This window comes from Parasteatoda tepidariorum, chromosome 8, assembly GCF_982258835.1.
Source record: "Parasteatoda tepidariorum strain Cologne lab strain chromosome 8, Ptep-v5.0, whole genome shotgun sequence".
Classification (NCBI taxonomy): Eukaryota; Metazoa; Arthropoda; class Arachnida; order Araneae; family Theridiidae; genus Parasteatoda; species Parasteatoda tepidariorum.
Window position 1 is genome coordinate 62,658,235 of NC_141762.1, and position 17,208 is coordinate 62,675,442.

Below are 17,208 nucleotides of genomic sequence, written 5' to 3' on the forward strand. Positions count from 1 at the left end.
TTTCATTGCAATATTGTTTTATTTGACATCTTCCAGTTTATCATGAAACAACAATATTTCATAATGAGAATCTTAACATATGTTTTCAAACATTCTTGTAAGCACGAAATCAGTGAAACTATGAACATAATGAATCACCAAATAACGATGTTAGAGAAAATAAAATATTTTCAAACTTTGTCACTGATGGAGGCCATTAAAAAGATTAAAGATTTTAACAATCTAAAACCAGTATATTTTATGACGAAATTAATGAACGGTAATTAGTTATGGTTCTATAAAACAGATATGGAGGATTTTGATGTTTTTAATATTTACTTTGCATTTTTCGACTGCAATTGCTTTTTCCTCATCTCATTACTATTGAATTTATATTCTCTAATGTGCTAATAGTGTTTCAGCTTATTTTTTGAAATGATTATAAAACTATACATTTACATGGCCATTAACACTCTTAATGTCAATACGCACACAAAACAAATTGAATATCTGACATTTTATAACGCTATCTCTCGTTATGCAAAATATTATTCGTTGCATTTTTTGGTACTTTGTCTTCATTATATTTTTGATCTTCATACTTTTTATTGTAGCAGTCACGTATTTTAATTTCATTTCATTTCAGGAATGTTAATAAGAAAAAACACAAATTTTGGTCCAATTATTTGACGAATGTTTTTCGGGATTCGATGCTGAGTGGCGTTCCGCAAATTCTTCTGGCAGAGAGTAAAGTCAAGAAATGCGTTCTTACATTGGTCTTTCTGTCTTGTATAGTAGGATACCTTTACCAATCCTCTGAATTCCTGCGACTTTATAGGAAGTACGAAACCGTTGTTGATATACATTTAGCTAACAGTAACCTAACAGAATTACCTTCCATCACCTTTTGTAATTATGATGGGTAAGTATGTTAAAACTACGTATTTTTCATAACCAAATCCTACTTGTTTATTCTACAATTTTCAATATAACTGTTGAGAGTAGCAGAAAAATGTTTTAGGGGAAGGTTTGCGATAATAATTTACTTTGAACCTACTTAACTGAATTTGATCCTATTTAACTTAACTTCGTGGTATCCTAAAAACTGACAAATAGAGAGGGATGATAAAATAGATTTTTTTTTTTGGTTGGCACTTGGATCTATTTCTCATTGGCCTCGGAAGTGCCAAAATTGCTGCTCCCTTATCGTTACCCAGTGGGCAGCTGTGGCGAAGTCACGGCGGTGGAGCAGCGTCGCCCACGACACTCAACCACAAACTCGTTTATACGGTGGGTTACAATTACACCGAAGAAAAGACATAGAACACACAGAGAGAAAAAGTTACATTCATGTCTATGGTGGGATTCGAACTAACACTCATTGGCCCCGTAGTGCAGTACAGTAAACTGTAGATCACAGTGATCGGCATCAATAAGAGGAAAAATTGCCATATAACATAATCACGAAAAGAGCATGCAGGCTCGTTTTGTATCCAGAGGAGATATAAAAAGCTCTTCCGGGGTCTCCGAGTTACCTCAAGACTCTTTTTTACGTCATTGTGGAAGGATGCAGCATTGAAAATAAATCTCTTTTTAGTTTGCTATTTTGTGTAATATATATATAACTTCCATACCCTGAGCAGGATTCGAACCCGTGGCCAATGGCTCCGCAGTCAGACACGCTAACCACTCGGCTACCTGGTCCGCAATTTATGTAATATATTTCGTTTCTTCTTATAACTCCTGGAGTTTGTCTGTCGACTTCTGGAACTTTCTTTTTCCGTTAGATACAATATTAGTTGATTTAGTGATAGTCTTTGAGCGTGTTTTGAGCGGAATTTCTTATTGGGCGAAAATCTTAAACCTTGCTATTACGATATTGTCTGAATTTGTATTACTTCTCAACAAAAATATCGATTTAATTATATGAAAATCGCATGATGCGTTGTGCAATATATTTTGCTTTTGCCCATTGCATGATTTCGTGATAGTCTTTGAATGCGTTTTGAGTGGGATTTTTATTGAGCGGAATTCTCAACTGGGATTTTTATTGAGGGTGAGAATTCATATTACTTCTTAACATGAAATGTGATATACGGGGGTTAGAAAATCATAGAAACTTTTTAAATTTTCACGATATTCAAATCGGACCTTTTTTTTATATAACTGTGAATAAAAACAGAATTGCGAGTGAACAAAATTGTGACAGAAAAATTCTTTAAATGTTTTTCGCGTTTGCACAGTATGAAAATATTACTTTAAACACTCATTGCTTATGCAATTTCAAAAGATTTTTTAAATGTTTAAATTATATTATTATTATTAATTAAAAACTAATTAATTTAAATCAATAAAATTAATTTAAAAATTAATTAACCATTCAAAAAATATTTTTGTTAATAATTAAAAATTTATTTAAAAATTTTGTTTACTTTTATGGAATATTTCTGTCATTATAATAAGTAAACGTTAGTCAAAAAATTTAGCTTTTAAAAAAATGTCCATTTTTTCATGAATGTTTAAGGTAGGTTTGGGATATTTTCTGCATTTGTTTCATATGATAATCACCGTAATTGACATGAGTTACAAGATTATCGTTGTATTTTTTGGCATAGGATGTTCAAAAACTTTCTTTTTTTTCTGTTCGTAATTTATTGCTGGTCTCTCAAACCTCTAAAAGCTTTAAACTTCATTGATATGTGTGAGAAATTGCACGACTGAAACGCTTCTAAAATTTTTAAAAATAATCTTGTAAGTATTTCTTGAGAAATATAAAATAATGAGTTAGTGCAGATGTGCTAATATTTTTTTTGTTCAAACCTGAATATCGAATACCGTACCATGCAATTAAATGAATATCGTACACTACAATACATTTTGTTTATTGCATATTGTATGATTTAGTGACAGTTGTTGAGCTCGTTTTGAATGGGATTTCTTTCAGAGCGAAATTTTTAACATTTTCGATATAGCAATCTAAATATCTAAATATCTTATCATTCCAATAAGACAATATTATTTGTTTGTTATATCTCAACTAATATAATACACAGAATTTCTGAGCAGTAATAAAAAGACAGCCTTTTAATCTTTAAAGCTAATTTATTCAATAAATTGGAGCTTAAATTAGAACTGAGTACTTTTTCTCACTAATCTATGATATTTGTTTCCTATATCTTCATTTTCAAATGAATTAGGGTAAAATTATGAAACTCTTCTTGACATTCAATTTTGCAGATCAAATATAACGAAGATCTGTGGGGAGTTAAAACCTGATTGGTGTAATCCATTATCTGAAGAACCAGAACTTCCTAAAAAAGTCTGTGAATGTTTACCACAGCGTTATTGTGAAAATGGCACTTTTAAAGATAGAAAGGTCTGTATTTATACATTCTGTTTTCATTAAATTCTACAGCAGCACTGCATGAGAACATTGCAGATGCTTTCTCCCTCGACTTTTATATATCACCCAAACCGAGTTATCGGGATGATTATTAAATTGTTTATTTTTATTAATTTAATGTAATTAATTTAATATAATTAATTTCGATAGTTAAACGGCTATTAATTTGACTTAAAAGTGGTGGTTAGTTTAACCAGTAAATTTTTTTGTTGTAAGTGAGAATTTTCAAAACCTTAGAAGCAAGGAAATTAGGAAACTTCCAGTTTTAAACTAAGAAAAATTCATAATAAAAGAATAGTTTTTTTTTTTTCTCAACCTTCTGCTATTCATTTATACATTTCAAAATTTTTTTGTTAAATCATATTATTTATTAATATTTTTCTTCGCATATATATATATATATATATATATATATATATATATATATATATATGTAAAAATTCAAAGAATTAAACAATTAAATGGGCTGGTCACATCATTCGAATGAACAGGGAGCGTTCGACAAACATAATCTTTTCGGCTCAGCCCATCGGATCAAGGCCCAGAGGTCGACCAAAGCTGAGATGGGTCGACTGCGTGGAAAGAGACATTTCAGTCTTAAAAGTCTCAAACTGGAAGACAACTTCCAGGCAGAGGCAGGCCTGGAGGAAGTTGATTGAGAAGGCCAGGGCCCACCCGGGGCTGTCGTGCCATTGAGGAAGGAAGGAAGGATATATATATAGAGAGAGAACATATATACATATATATATATAATCGAAATACTTTCTCACACTTTTAAAAGCCACATCCTGTTCTTAAATCTATTTTTGACTCAAGTATGCATTTAATTAAGAGCAGGACATTTTTCCCTTTGCTCTGTGTGGGAAACGTTCGATCTATTTCATAAACCAATAAGAACTACTAAGAGTTCCCTCTTTCCCTAAATTGAAACATTTTACGGATTTTACTTTGCAAGATTTTCCCTAACAAATAACCAAGGAGCACAACGTTTCGTGTTCACTCTTACTCACTCTCATGACTGCTCTTGTCTAATAATTAATAAATAAATTTTGTACCCTCCTTCCCGACCTATGACCTGTTTTAATTCTTCCACTCGGCAACGACGTTATAAGTCGTCAGGATTGAACGGTCGGGAAGGGGTACAGTACGTACGGTACATTAAAGATATTAAATATCTCATTTGAAATTAAATAAATCAACTTTGGTAGAGGGTACATCAAAAATATGGAATAACATCAAATCATTTATTCAAATGAACAGCTGGTAAATAAGCAGTCAAATTCTTCTACAAGTAATGGCAATTAAAAATTCACCCAATATCTTCTGCAAAAAAATAAACTCTTCAAACTTTTTGTTTATTATAAATTATACCTACGCCCAGTGGAACTAAACGATCATCGGTTTTCCATATGTCTATGCTGCATATTTTGTCTACGTTCCTGAGACTACTAGAAAGCTGAGTTTCAATTTCTTTCCTTGAACTAAAAAGAAAAACTGCATCGAACTCCTGATAATTAAAATGTTTTAATTGAAACCCTCTCCTTTGAGAAAGCATTGATTTTGCCACTCTTAAGTGCTTTGCTGGATTTTATTGTCGATGAATTGTTTTCACACCCCGGAATGGTTTACGAGGGTCTCCTTAGATGTTCGACATTCCCTCCCACATACTCAGTACTCAAAGAAAAATAAGCTTCAATTTCTCCTTTCAGTGTTAATTTACGATTCATCTTAACGAAGAAACAAATTTTTTCCTTAGCAGTTCTCGTCTTTGCTTTTGCAATTTTGTTCATGGAATTTCAACACACTTTCATCTCTGATGTTGCAGTTTTCAAAATATCTCCTAAGACTAATTCTAACTTTTTCAGGTATCCTTTTGTGTTTATTTTTTTCACAATTCTCATAAAACAATTTCTTGAATTTTTATTGATTATTATTTTTAAAAAAAAAATTTTTTTCTCAGACTTGATGTTTCAATTGAAACAATTATTTTTTTTTTTTATACATTACTCGTATTTACTGTTAAAATGTTTTTCTTGAGAGATTTTTATTTTCAGTGAACTGAATGTTTTTGATTGGCATAAAAAATGTCTGGAAAAATTATTTTCATACTTTATTGTCTTAAGTGTTACAGTTTCCATGAATTATTGATTAGTTGAATTTATATTTTTATTTTACTCTAGTGTATAGGATTAAGATGTAAATGCCATTTAAATTTTTTTTCTCTTCGTAATGCAACTGCAGTGATTATTGAAATTCAATTTTAATATATGAATGCAATTACGGTGTGGCAAAAATTAAATTTAAATGTTAGAACTTATACAAATAGTTAGAAAAGTGAACAAAATACTTGTTGTTAGAATTTGAACTTACTTGTTGAGAATTGAAGTATACAGATATTAAAATGATCAAACTCAAATTGAAAAATTTAGTAACCAAACACACTTCAAAAACACGTTTAAAATAGAAACGAAAATATTTGAATTCCCTAACCATATATGGCAACGTTACTTTTAAAAAGTAACGAGTAAAAGTACAAGTATTTTTAAAAAAAGTAACGAGTAAAAAGTAAAAAGTTCTTATTTTAAAAAGTAACGAGTAAAAAGTACAAGTAAAAGTACAAGTACTAAACAAAAAAAGTAACGATTTAAAAGTACATTTCTAGGAAATCGAAAACTCAAAGTAACCTACAATTTTATTGAACAATATTCTTATGTTCTTTATTGTTTTTGCAAAATTGTTGTTATTTATTTAATTATTTTTAATTTTGAAAGTTATGGACATTAATTCATTTTCAAATTCGGAAGAATATTATAATATAATTTTATAATATAATCGTATAATATAATTTTAAAATCAAATATAATTTTAATATCAAACTTTTTATGGATTTGCGCGAAAAAGAAATTTTATCTATTGATTTTAATTTTAGTTTATTATTTTTATTTATTTAAATTATCATTGATTTAAAATTGTTTTACTCTATGGAAACGCAGGTTAAAAGCACAAACATAAACAAAGCAAACTCGGGGTTTCAGATAGCTTTGTGATCTTTGAGCTAGTAAAAAATAATTGAATGTGCAGTATAAGTTGAAACAGAACAGTCTACAGTTTTATTCGTAACAATGACTAATGCTGAAGTCATGCGCGAAAATCATTTTCCGAACATTTCTGCCTAACGGAATAATTAAAATTTGTAAACGAATTTTAGTATCAGCGGCTAAATTAATACCTTCGAGTTTTCAAGAGTTAAAATAGTAATTATAATAGTTTTCAATAGCACAAATAGTTCTGAAGTTCTTAAAGATTTGACTGGGCGTTGTTTGACAAGGTCGGGCATAAACATAATTTTAGTAAGAAATGAACTAGGTAAAAATGTACTTAGTAAAAAATGTATTATTAGTGAGTTCAAAAAAAAATTAAAAAATGTAATAACAAAATCCAACATTTTTTTATTTAAAATGTATTAAATAAATGCATAAAACTCGAAAATGAATGAAAACAACTTGCTAATTAATATTTTTATTCATTTTGCAAAATAATTGCATTTCGAAAGTGGTGTCACTGAGTCTGCTGCGAGAATTTCTCAGAATCTGCTTAGCCACGCTGAATAAGCGCTCCACGGGAGCACTAGAAGGTACTTATATTTCACATATAATTTTTTTACGATTGGATATCGATTCAAAATTGATATGCTTTCCGTTTCGACATTTGAGCTCATGTATGCCGTAAATTCTTCTGTCGCTGGTGATAGGCATGATGTTTTCAGCTTTAGAAAATTTAAAATCCCTGTTTTTTCTGTTACGTTATTAGTTATAGCAGGGTGCTCAGCTTGGACAATTCTTTCCAATTTTTTTGTAGTCTCCTCCCTAGCTTTTTCTTCCAACCAATTAAATTTGATGCAAGGTACAATTAAAATGCAAGGTACAAGATGCAATTAAAGAAACATAAGCATTTTTTTTAATTAATTTTTTTTTTCTTTTAGAAAGCTTACCGAGTTTTAGAAAAAAAGTAACGATTTCAATCGACATTTCCGTTACAAGTACTTGTACTTTTTCCCTAAAAAAGTAACGAAAGTACAAGTAAAAGTACTAAATTTAAAAAGTAACGAAGTACAAGTAAAAGTACGTACTTTTTACTTGTACCGACGGTACAAGTAACGAAAGTAAAAGTACTGCCATATATGTCCCTAACAATTGTGACAAATTAAATTACCAATTAAGATCTCTGCACAAAAAATACTATAAAAATTATCCGAACTAAAATTTTTGAAAAAAAAAAGTTTCATGTCCAAAAAGAAAGAAAGATATAAATGTAAAAAAAAGAGGTAATTTGCATTTAAGATTAAAAATAAGGAAAATAGCTAGACCAGTCAAAAATTAAAAACTGATTTACTTTTATACCATATTAAATTTGAAAGCTTTGTTTTGGATTTCAATAAGCGATTGTGTTAAACTGGTTGTAATGCAAAATCTGAGAAGACTGATCACCTTTTCTGATTATAAAAGCAATTTGTCTTTACATAATTCCTGGAATCCGGGTTAATAATTGCAATAAAAATATCAATAAAGAAAAAGTATAAATAAATATAGAAAGTAGATAGAAGAATAAGAGAGAAAAAGAAAAGAAAATTTTTTACAGAAGGCAAATTTTGGACATAAAGAAAAAAAATTTTTTTTTCCCGGATATTTAGCTATTAAAGTGATAAATATGCAAGGTAAATAATAAATAAAGTGAAATGAAGATAATTCTGAAGTGTTGGACTTCAGAGTAACAACTACTGTGTTATTTTTACTTTATTTTGTTTTAAACAAGGTAAACAAGACTCACATCTAATTTCATATTGAAATTTTTCCACTAAAAATGTTTTTCGTATTTTGTGTTTTACATTTTAAATTACACATTTCTAACAAATGTTTATAAATTTTTGTCATCATGATTGCAGAGTTAACTTAAATTGTATTATTATGAAGAATTCTTCTTATAGTGAAAAAAGCTGTGCTGTGATCTTTAAACAAAAGACTTTTGAAACTGAAAAGACTGTTAAGTCAAAAAAAAAAAAAATCCGTTGAAATGAAAATTTTAAATTTGCTGAATTTTATTGCTCGAACAGTTTAAATATGTTATTATTTTTACCATGTGTACAAATGTGTATTTTTGATAATTCATATATTACTGTTATATATTGTTAAAATTACAAATTTGATATTTTTCATTTTAATTGTGCTTTATTTTTACTAATAGGGAAGATTTTGCAAATGGGTAATTTTTAAATTTTTAGATTGTAATTAAACATTTTTGGTGAAGGGCGATGTAACATAAAAAGCTTCAATTAATCTTTTTATGTCAGTTTCTTTTATAAAACTTCATCCTAATTAATTATTCTAATCGGAATACTTTCTCACACTTTTAAAAGCCGCATCCTGTTCTTAAATCTATTTTTGGCTCAAGTATGCATTTAATTAAGAGCAGGACATTTTTCCCTTTGCTCTGTGTGGGAAACGTTCGATCTATTTCATAAACCAATAAGAACTACTAAGAGTTCCCTCTTTCCCTAAATTGAAACATTTTACGGATTTTACTTTGCAAGATTTTCCCTAACATATAACCAAGGAGCACAACGTTTCGTGTTCACTCTTACTCACTCTCATGACTGCTCTTGTCTAATAATTAATAAATAAATTTTGTACCCTCCTTCCCGACCTATGACCTGTTTTAATCCTTCCACTCGGCAACGACGATATATATAATACAAAAATAATAAATACTTTTGTATTAATAAAAGAATTAAAACTCTTTCGGTTTCATAAAATGTCTTTGTTAAAGAGCAAGCGTAGAGATATTTTATTTTGGGAATTCAAGGCTGAAAACATACCATTGAATAATAATTAGATTTTTATTTCAAAGGAGGAGTTATTTTTAGAATCTTGTTCCTCTTTCACTTCCATATTAGAACGCAGTAAATAATTTTCCATATTGCGTTAGTAGGGTCGCAGACATGCAAAGATCTTGTTTGTGTTTTGATTGTGTCGGGCCAATTGTTACTCAATTTGGTAAGAGACTGATCATCTCTGCTAATTCTAATTACAAATTTTGCTAATCTTGATGAAATTTTATATGTATATTAGGTTTATATGATTAGGTTTATAACTAATTTTTTTTCATTTTTTGGACAGATTTAACGTATATTTTAAATATATCTGTTTTTAATCATGTTCCAATCCAAACTAGACGTATAAGCATGATAAATAAAAAACAATATACGTTGCAACAAGTCATATTAAACTCTAATACTTATGCTCACCCTTAAAGAAGAACATCAAATATATGAACAAGTATGTGAATAAATCAGTGATATGGCGGTATTTCGCCAATGCGAATACCAATGTGATATCAATGTGACTGTTCTTCCAGTGAATAACAACGATGAAATAACGCTGTACCAAATTGGCCGGTGCATCAGCTCCAAACAAGCTGTTTGGCGTATCTTTGGTGTCCCAATTCATAAACGGGATCCAACCATTATTCATTTAGCCGTTCATCTTGAAAACGGTCAGGAACAAAACAGCGATTGACCGAACTATAAATCCACCAAAAACTACTCACCGAATTTTTTGAATTGTGTAATCGTGTGGATGCTTTTGGTGCCTTTGTATGGACATTACTAAGAAGTACCACACTATTTCACATTGGATCAAACAAAAAAAAATGTACACCCTGCATGCAAGGCACACTGGTTGATGCCATAGAGTTGAAATATTGGGTAGAGAGAGTAGAATAACCCTCGACCCGTGGACAAGATAAAGTCATGTGACTGTAGCTCAAACTTGCCGTTCACTGAGACCGCTTCGATTCCCGTCCATTCGTTTAGCATTGCGATCGTCTGATGCAATTAACTGTCTGTCTTTTTAATTCAGAAATAAGAATGGTACGAAAGTCCTGAGCATTTTGCTGCACGGAAAAGTTTTCTAGGGACTGTCCGATAACTTTTTACAAGAAAGGGCGACATTTTTTTTTCACTTTTTCTATTTTAAAATTGATTTTAAAATTTTTCCGATACTCAGTCATGCTCTCTTGTTTTATTTGCTTTAATAATCAATTACGCTCGTTTTTGCTCACTTTTTTTGCATTTGACATAAGTTTTTATTGTTTCTTAAACTTGAAACTTATAATGTTTAAGTATATTTCAGTATATACTCTATTTTTAGCTGAAATAGCTGCAAAGCTTTGTTGGCTTCCTTGGCGAGATACTTTAGCGCCAAGGAACAGTTGAGTAAACCTTCGGTTTTGTTTTAATTCTCTTTAAATGTCGATATCATTTCTGTATATTCTGAAGATTTTGTATATCTTTACCTCTTGATTACTAAAACCCAATATTTATCTTGTTCTAAAATGTTTCCTTTAAATGTATATATTTAAATAAAAAATATGGTACATAAGAAGTTGTGTTTTTTAAATTACATAGTAATGCTTAAAAAACTAATTATTTGTATATTCTTATATATTTGATGAATAAATAAATTCTATGAAATATTCTTAGTATTTAAATATAAAATAGTGTATAGTAGTTTTAGTGTTAATTTTTAATAAAATTGTATAATTCTGTTACTATTCATAAAATGAATATAAATTATGTACTATTTAGAAAATAAATTAAGGTATATTTAATATAATCATTAAGTACTTGTTTATCTTCTTTTTATTTAAAAATAATTATATTGAAAATACTTTATTTTACTAGTATATTAAAGCGTAGAATTAGTTTATTTAGTGCAACAAATTTAGAAAACATAACATAGAAGTGGCTAAGTTGTATTGGAGTAAATTAGTGCAGTAAATTAGCTCATGTGATGCATTGGTATGGAATAAACTGCTCAGACGGCCAAGGCTAACAGCTGGCTGTGGTGCAAAGACATCGTGAACCTTTCTTGTAAAATTTCAACTGTTTTTACCTTTGTATAGATTGTATATATTTAATTTGCAGCTGGCTAAGAGAAATAGTTTTAAATGCTCTTACTATTTTTAAGAAAATTACATTTTTTATGGAGGGGCATTGCAATTTTCTTAATGTCCATAAAATGATTATGATTTTTTTATTTCTAAAATAAAATATTTTTAACTGTTACTTTTTAAATTACTGGTTTTCTGTATAAAAATTATTAAATATATATTGACCCATAATAGTTGCATAAATTTACCTCATAAAAAGTTGCATAAATTGCAATTTCTATCACAAATAAAAGTAAGATATTTCAATTATAAGTTCGTCATTAGTTTCAATCTACATTCAGTACAAAGTAAAAATTCTAATTGCTTTCTCTTTTATTTAAGTATTTTTTTGTTTAAATTTCGAAAGCTTTTCTACTAGTCTCTTTGTGTGTACAATTCAAACTTCCTATTAATAATTTATGGAATAAGATTGTACATGAAATACAAAGTAAAATTTCTAATTAAACTCTTTTATTATTTTCTTTGATTAGTTTAATGTTTTTAATCTTATATTTTTCTCTATTCGGAGCTGAAAACTTTTATATTAGAATAAATATTTTATTTCATATTTAGACAAATTGTTGAGTATTAAGTTAAAATGCAACAGCAGTTTATTTTTGAAAATATCTATTTTAAGTGTCAGGAAAAAAAGAAGTCAAAATTCTAAATTATTAATGTAAATAATCTTTATTGTATAAATAATTTAATGTATTCAATATATAAATAAAATTCTAAACTTAATTAAATTTAATCAAAAATATGTTTTCTATCTAATCTATTCAACTAAAAGCGGGTTTTATTTTCCTCGAAGCTATTTTTCCCGAAATTTGATATTACCTCTCGAGCAGTCTCTTGGTGAGCATAAATAAAAATGATAAAAGTGTTGCAACATTAATGTTATTTCTAAGCATCGAACTTTTTTCAGACAATCTGTTTAATTTTACAATTTGTTTTATCTAATAGTGATAAAACTTTTAAAACGTAAAGATTAAATTTATTTTTTAAAAGAACTTATGTTTCATTAAAAAAGAAAGGCAACATTTTCAAATTCTTATTTTAAGCCCTGGTAAATTTTAAAAAAATCCTGATTTTTGTATCGAAGTTATTATTTTTTTTTTAAAAAATAACAATAGTTTAATGTAATAATAGTTATTACAATATATATTGTTAATTTTTTTTAAATAGGTCTTTGTAATAAAAACATTTTTAAAAAATTTTTCTGAATATAGTAATAAGTATAAGTGACGCAGAATATCGTTTTTCATTTTTATATAATGAATAAATTTTAAGGAATAATGTTAAGAGTAAAGACGAGAACTACTGAAATTTTTTAATTAAAGGCAGTACTTTAATTAAAAATTATTTGTTAAGAAAAAAAAACTCCTCATGTTTTAAAAATCCATATAATAATATTGAAGAAATGATATTAACGAAAATATTTTTTTTCTCTCTTTCAAATGCTCCGATTATTTGCGCATCGGTAATATCGAAATATAACTGTTTAAAAACTTAGTGCGCCAACATTTGTGATACTGCGCCAAGTTTTGCACGCTTTCCATCACGTGATTGTAGCCCTTTGCTTGCTATCTGTGGCATGTGTTTTCGGAAGGAATAAAGCGAACTTGGTTCCTCTACCTACTATTTCAACTCTATGGTTGATGCATGTCCCGGTTTATTCAAATCAAACGCCTTGGGGAGAGTATTTACAGTCAACCCAAGGCAGACTGAGTGCTTTTATTTTCGACTGTTGTTGGTTAATGTCACCGGCTAATTGTCATTTCAAGATATACGTAAAATCGATGGACGTCAGTCAATCGATGGACATACACTACTGTGCAAATTAATTGGGACAAGCTCAAAATTTTTCACAAATAATGTTTAATCACTATAAGTTAACTTACATGCATGGTATAGCCATCTAATATGAAATATGTCCTCCTTTAGCTCGATATAGATCCTGTACTCGGTTTGGCATGGATTCTACTAAATTCGAACATAAATTTTTGATCTCGTCATCGTGAAACCAAACTTTTATAACATTCTCAATCATTGATTTCTTGGTTGAGCAGTCCATTTGACTCACACGTCTCTTCACTATACTCCACAAATTTTCGATGGGATTGAGATCAGGAGAATTACCTGGCCAATCCAAAACCGTTAATTTCTGTTCTTGAAAAAATTTCTTTGTCATCTTAGAATTGTGGCAAGGAGCGAGATCTTGTTGAAAGACGCTAACACCCCCAGCGAACGTTTGCATCAAAGGCACAACTTTTTTTTCTATTATTGGAATGTACTTTTGAGAGTTCATCATTCCTTCAATCGGTACTAAGCTGCCAGGTCCTCCAGAGGTAAAACAACCCCAAAACATCTGCTTTTGGGGGTGCTTAACTGTTTGAATAATATGTTGTTCCCTTATGGGTTCTCCAGCACTTCGTCTGACAAATCTTGGTCGAAACCCTTGCACCAAAAAATGCGTTTCGTCGCTGAATAAAACTTTTTTCCAGTCTTGTGCAGTCCAGGATTTATATTTCCTAGCCCAAATCAAACGTTTTCTCTTCATTACAGGTGTTAATAGCTGTTTTTTTATTGGTTTTCTTGCAATTCTCCCAGCTTCATTAAGCCTTCGTCGGACTGTCGATGCATCGATGCTCACACCAGTAGCTGATAAATCTCTCTGAAGGTCTGTACTTGTTTTGCGAGGATGCATTTTACTATTTCGTAATAGAAATTGGTCTGTTCGAGGTGTCGTCTTGCGTTTACGTCCACATTTACTCTTTCGTTTCGGAGACACTGTACCCAAATTCTTTTGCATATGAATAATCCTCGAAACACTCGATTTTCCAACTCCAACTGTTGCAGCAATATCCCTTACAGTCATAGATGTATGCTGACTAAGAATAACAATTCGAATTCTTTTCCTGGGACTGATATCTATTTTTTTAATACACGTCAGAAACAAACAATCGACCGCTCCTGACAGCAACTGAAGCACGAATGACGGAGTAAATTTTGACATAAGATGATCACGTTGTCAAACCGGTTTAAACCAGCCAAAAACAACACCGTGCTGTAAGAAACTACAGTTCAAACCGGTTTGGGCTGGAAATCTCCGGGGGAAAAAACAATTTTCTGAAAAAATTTGTTTGTCCCAATTAATTTGCACAGTAGTGTAGTATTAACTACATGTTTCCCGGCCCGTATAAAAACGTTATGCGATAGTCACAAAGATTCGATGACTGATGATATACGGTATCAACATCGCACACGTTGCAACTATCTAACAATAGCATTCAGCGATGCTATATACAATGAAACACTGATTGCTATTGAGGATTTTTACATTATTATTGCCAACTTACACTCAGTTATTTCGGTATGCCTTCGACAAATCGAAGTGCATCTGATTTATTAACCACTGACATTAATCGTGTTGTTGTTAATTTACGTCGCACTAGAGTTGCACAATGGGCTATTGGCGACGGTCTTGGAAACATCCCGGAGGATGATCCAAAGACATGCCACCACAATTTTGATCTGCGGAGGGGATGGCACCCCCACTTCGGTAGCCCGACGACCTGCGCAAGAAGTCGAGCACTTTACGGTAGCACAGTTTGACGAGGACCAATACTGCACACCCTCGGTCCCTACGCAGACTGATCCAAGTGGTCACCCACCCGCACACTAACCGTAGCCAGTGATGCTTGACTTCGGTGTTCTGCTGGGAACCATGTCTTAACGATCAGTCCACTGCGGGACGACATTAATCGTGAACTTCAATACAATACGATAGAAATGGCAGCGATTGTTACTCGCAATGTTCCCCTAATGAATGAAGAACAAATGAACATTTATGAACGCATTATGCTCACAGTTTCGGCAGAACAAGGTGGTTTTATTTTGGATGCACCAGGTGGTACTTTCAAAACATTCATTATTTCGCTAATTCTCGCCGAAATACGATCAAATAATGGCGTCGCGTTGGCCGTTGCATCATCTGGCATTGCGGCAACTTTATTGGATGGAGGCAGAGCAGCTCATTCATTATTTAAGCTGCCACTAAATATTCAAAACAACCCAGATGCAGTGTGCAACATAAAAAAGCAATCGTCTATGGCCACAGTTTTGAAACGCTGTAAAATTATCATCTGGGATGAATGCACTATGGCACGCAAACATTTGCTTGATGCGTTGAACAGGACATTGAAAGATATAAATAAACAATGACCAATTATTTTGCGGCACTCTGTTACTCCTTTCAGGTGATTTCAGACAAACACTTCCCGTCATTCCGCGTTTAATGAACGCTGATGAGATCAATGCTTACTTGAAAACATCTCCACTGTGGTGTAATGTTGAAAAAGGTTCTATTAAAAGTAAATATGCGGGTTCAAATGCTTAAGGATCCATCTGCTGAAACATTCTCAAAACAATTGTCAGGCATCGGTGATGGAAAAGTTATTAAGAATGAAACTGGATGCATAAAATTACCAGTTATTGGCAGGTAACTTGGTAACATATAAATTCGTTGATGCAGTTTGTGATCCCAATGAAGCTGAGAATTTTCCAACAGAGTTTTTAAACTCATTCGATTTACCACCGCATAATTTAGTACTTAAAGTTGGATCTCCGGTTATTTTGCTTCGTAATTTGATCCCACCACGGCCGTGCAACGCCAAGCGATTAGTTGTTAAAAAATTAAGGAACAACGTTATCGAAGTCATTATTTTAGATAACAAATTCCTGGGTGAAAATATATTACTTCCCCAAATCCCTATTATACCCAGAGATGTGCTGATTCAATTTAACGCATTCAGTTTACCATTAGATTGGCATTGGCAATGATTTGCGTCTTAGATTCCGTCATCGTTCGCAGCGCTCCATGCCTCTTTCACTCATATACTACGCACACACTTACAATAAATAAATAAATAGTTCATACTCTAGAAATAATTCATGTAGCAAAATAACGTTTACCGGGTTAGCTAGTATATATATATATATATATATATATGATAATAAACGCATCCATTACCTAGATCATCTTCGAATCATTGAATGTTTTGGACATTCTTTCTTTTTATTTTTTCAATTTTTACTTTTACTGAAACATTTTTAACTTTTATTTTTCTGATGTTTACATTTACTGAAACATCTTTTTCATCATTTTTATTTTTTCGATGTTTACTTTTACTGAAGCATCTTTTTCATCATTTTTATTTTTTCGATGTTTACTTTTACTAAAACATCTTTTTTAACCTTAACATTTTGAGAATTCTGCTGTCTAATGTGCAAACATAAGTTGTCACTTTTAGAATTAGCAGAGATGATCAGTCTCTTACCAAATTGAGTAACATTTGGCCCGACACAATCAAAAAACAAACAAGATCTTTGCAAGTCTGCAACCCTACTAACGCATTATGGAAAATCATTTACTGCTTCCTAATATGGAAGTGAAAGAGGAACAAGATTCTAAAAATAACTCCTCCTTTGAAATAAAAATCTAATTATTATTCAATGGTATGTTTTCAGCCTTGAATTCCTAAAATAAAATATCTCTACACTTACTCTTTAACAAAGACATTTTATGAAACCGAAAGAGTTTTAATTCTTTTATTAATACAAAAGTATTTATTATTTTTGTATTATATATATATATATATATATGTAAAATGTTGCAGTCGGACCGAGCAGGAAAACAGACACAGGATTTTAATTAAATCAGAGTAACTTTTATTTGAACATTCTTAGTTGAGTGAGAGCGAAGAAGTCATGTTTACTCCATCAGCAAACAGTCTTTCTGGTAGGGAAAATCTTGCAAAAAATCCTAAAATGTCTCTATT

The 17,208-nt window shown here is 30.7% G+C and overlaps 2 protein-coding genes across 4 annotated transcripts in view; one reads left to right on the forward strand and one right to left on the reverse strand.

Moving 5' to 3' along the window:
• The window catches only part of LOC107450504 (uncharacterized), a 265,618-nt gene that overhangs the window by 120,272 nt on the left and 128,138 nt on the right, over positions 1 to 17,208 (reverse strand). The gene's annotated exons all lie outside the window — the stretch shown is intronic.
• LOC107444931 (uncharacterized) overlaps positions 1 to 17,208 on the forward strand; it is a 91,762-nt gene that overhangs the window by 3,315 nt on the left and 71,239 nt on the right. For both annotated transcript variants that reach the window (XM_087168980.1, XM_087168979.1), the window contains exons 3-4: positions 626 to 901; positions 3,217 to 3,355. In XM_087168980.1, coding sequence (XP_087025106.1) covers positions 626 to 901; positions 3,217 to 3,355 — 415 coding nt within the window. The remainder of the gene's footprint in view (positions 1 to 625; positions 902 to 3,216; positions 3,356 to 17,208) is intronic.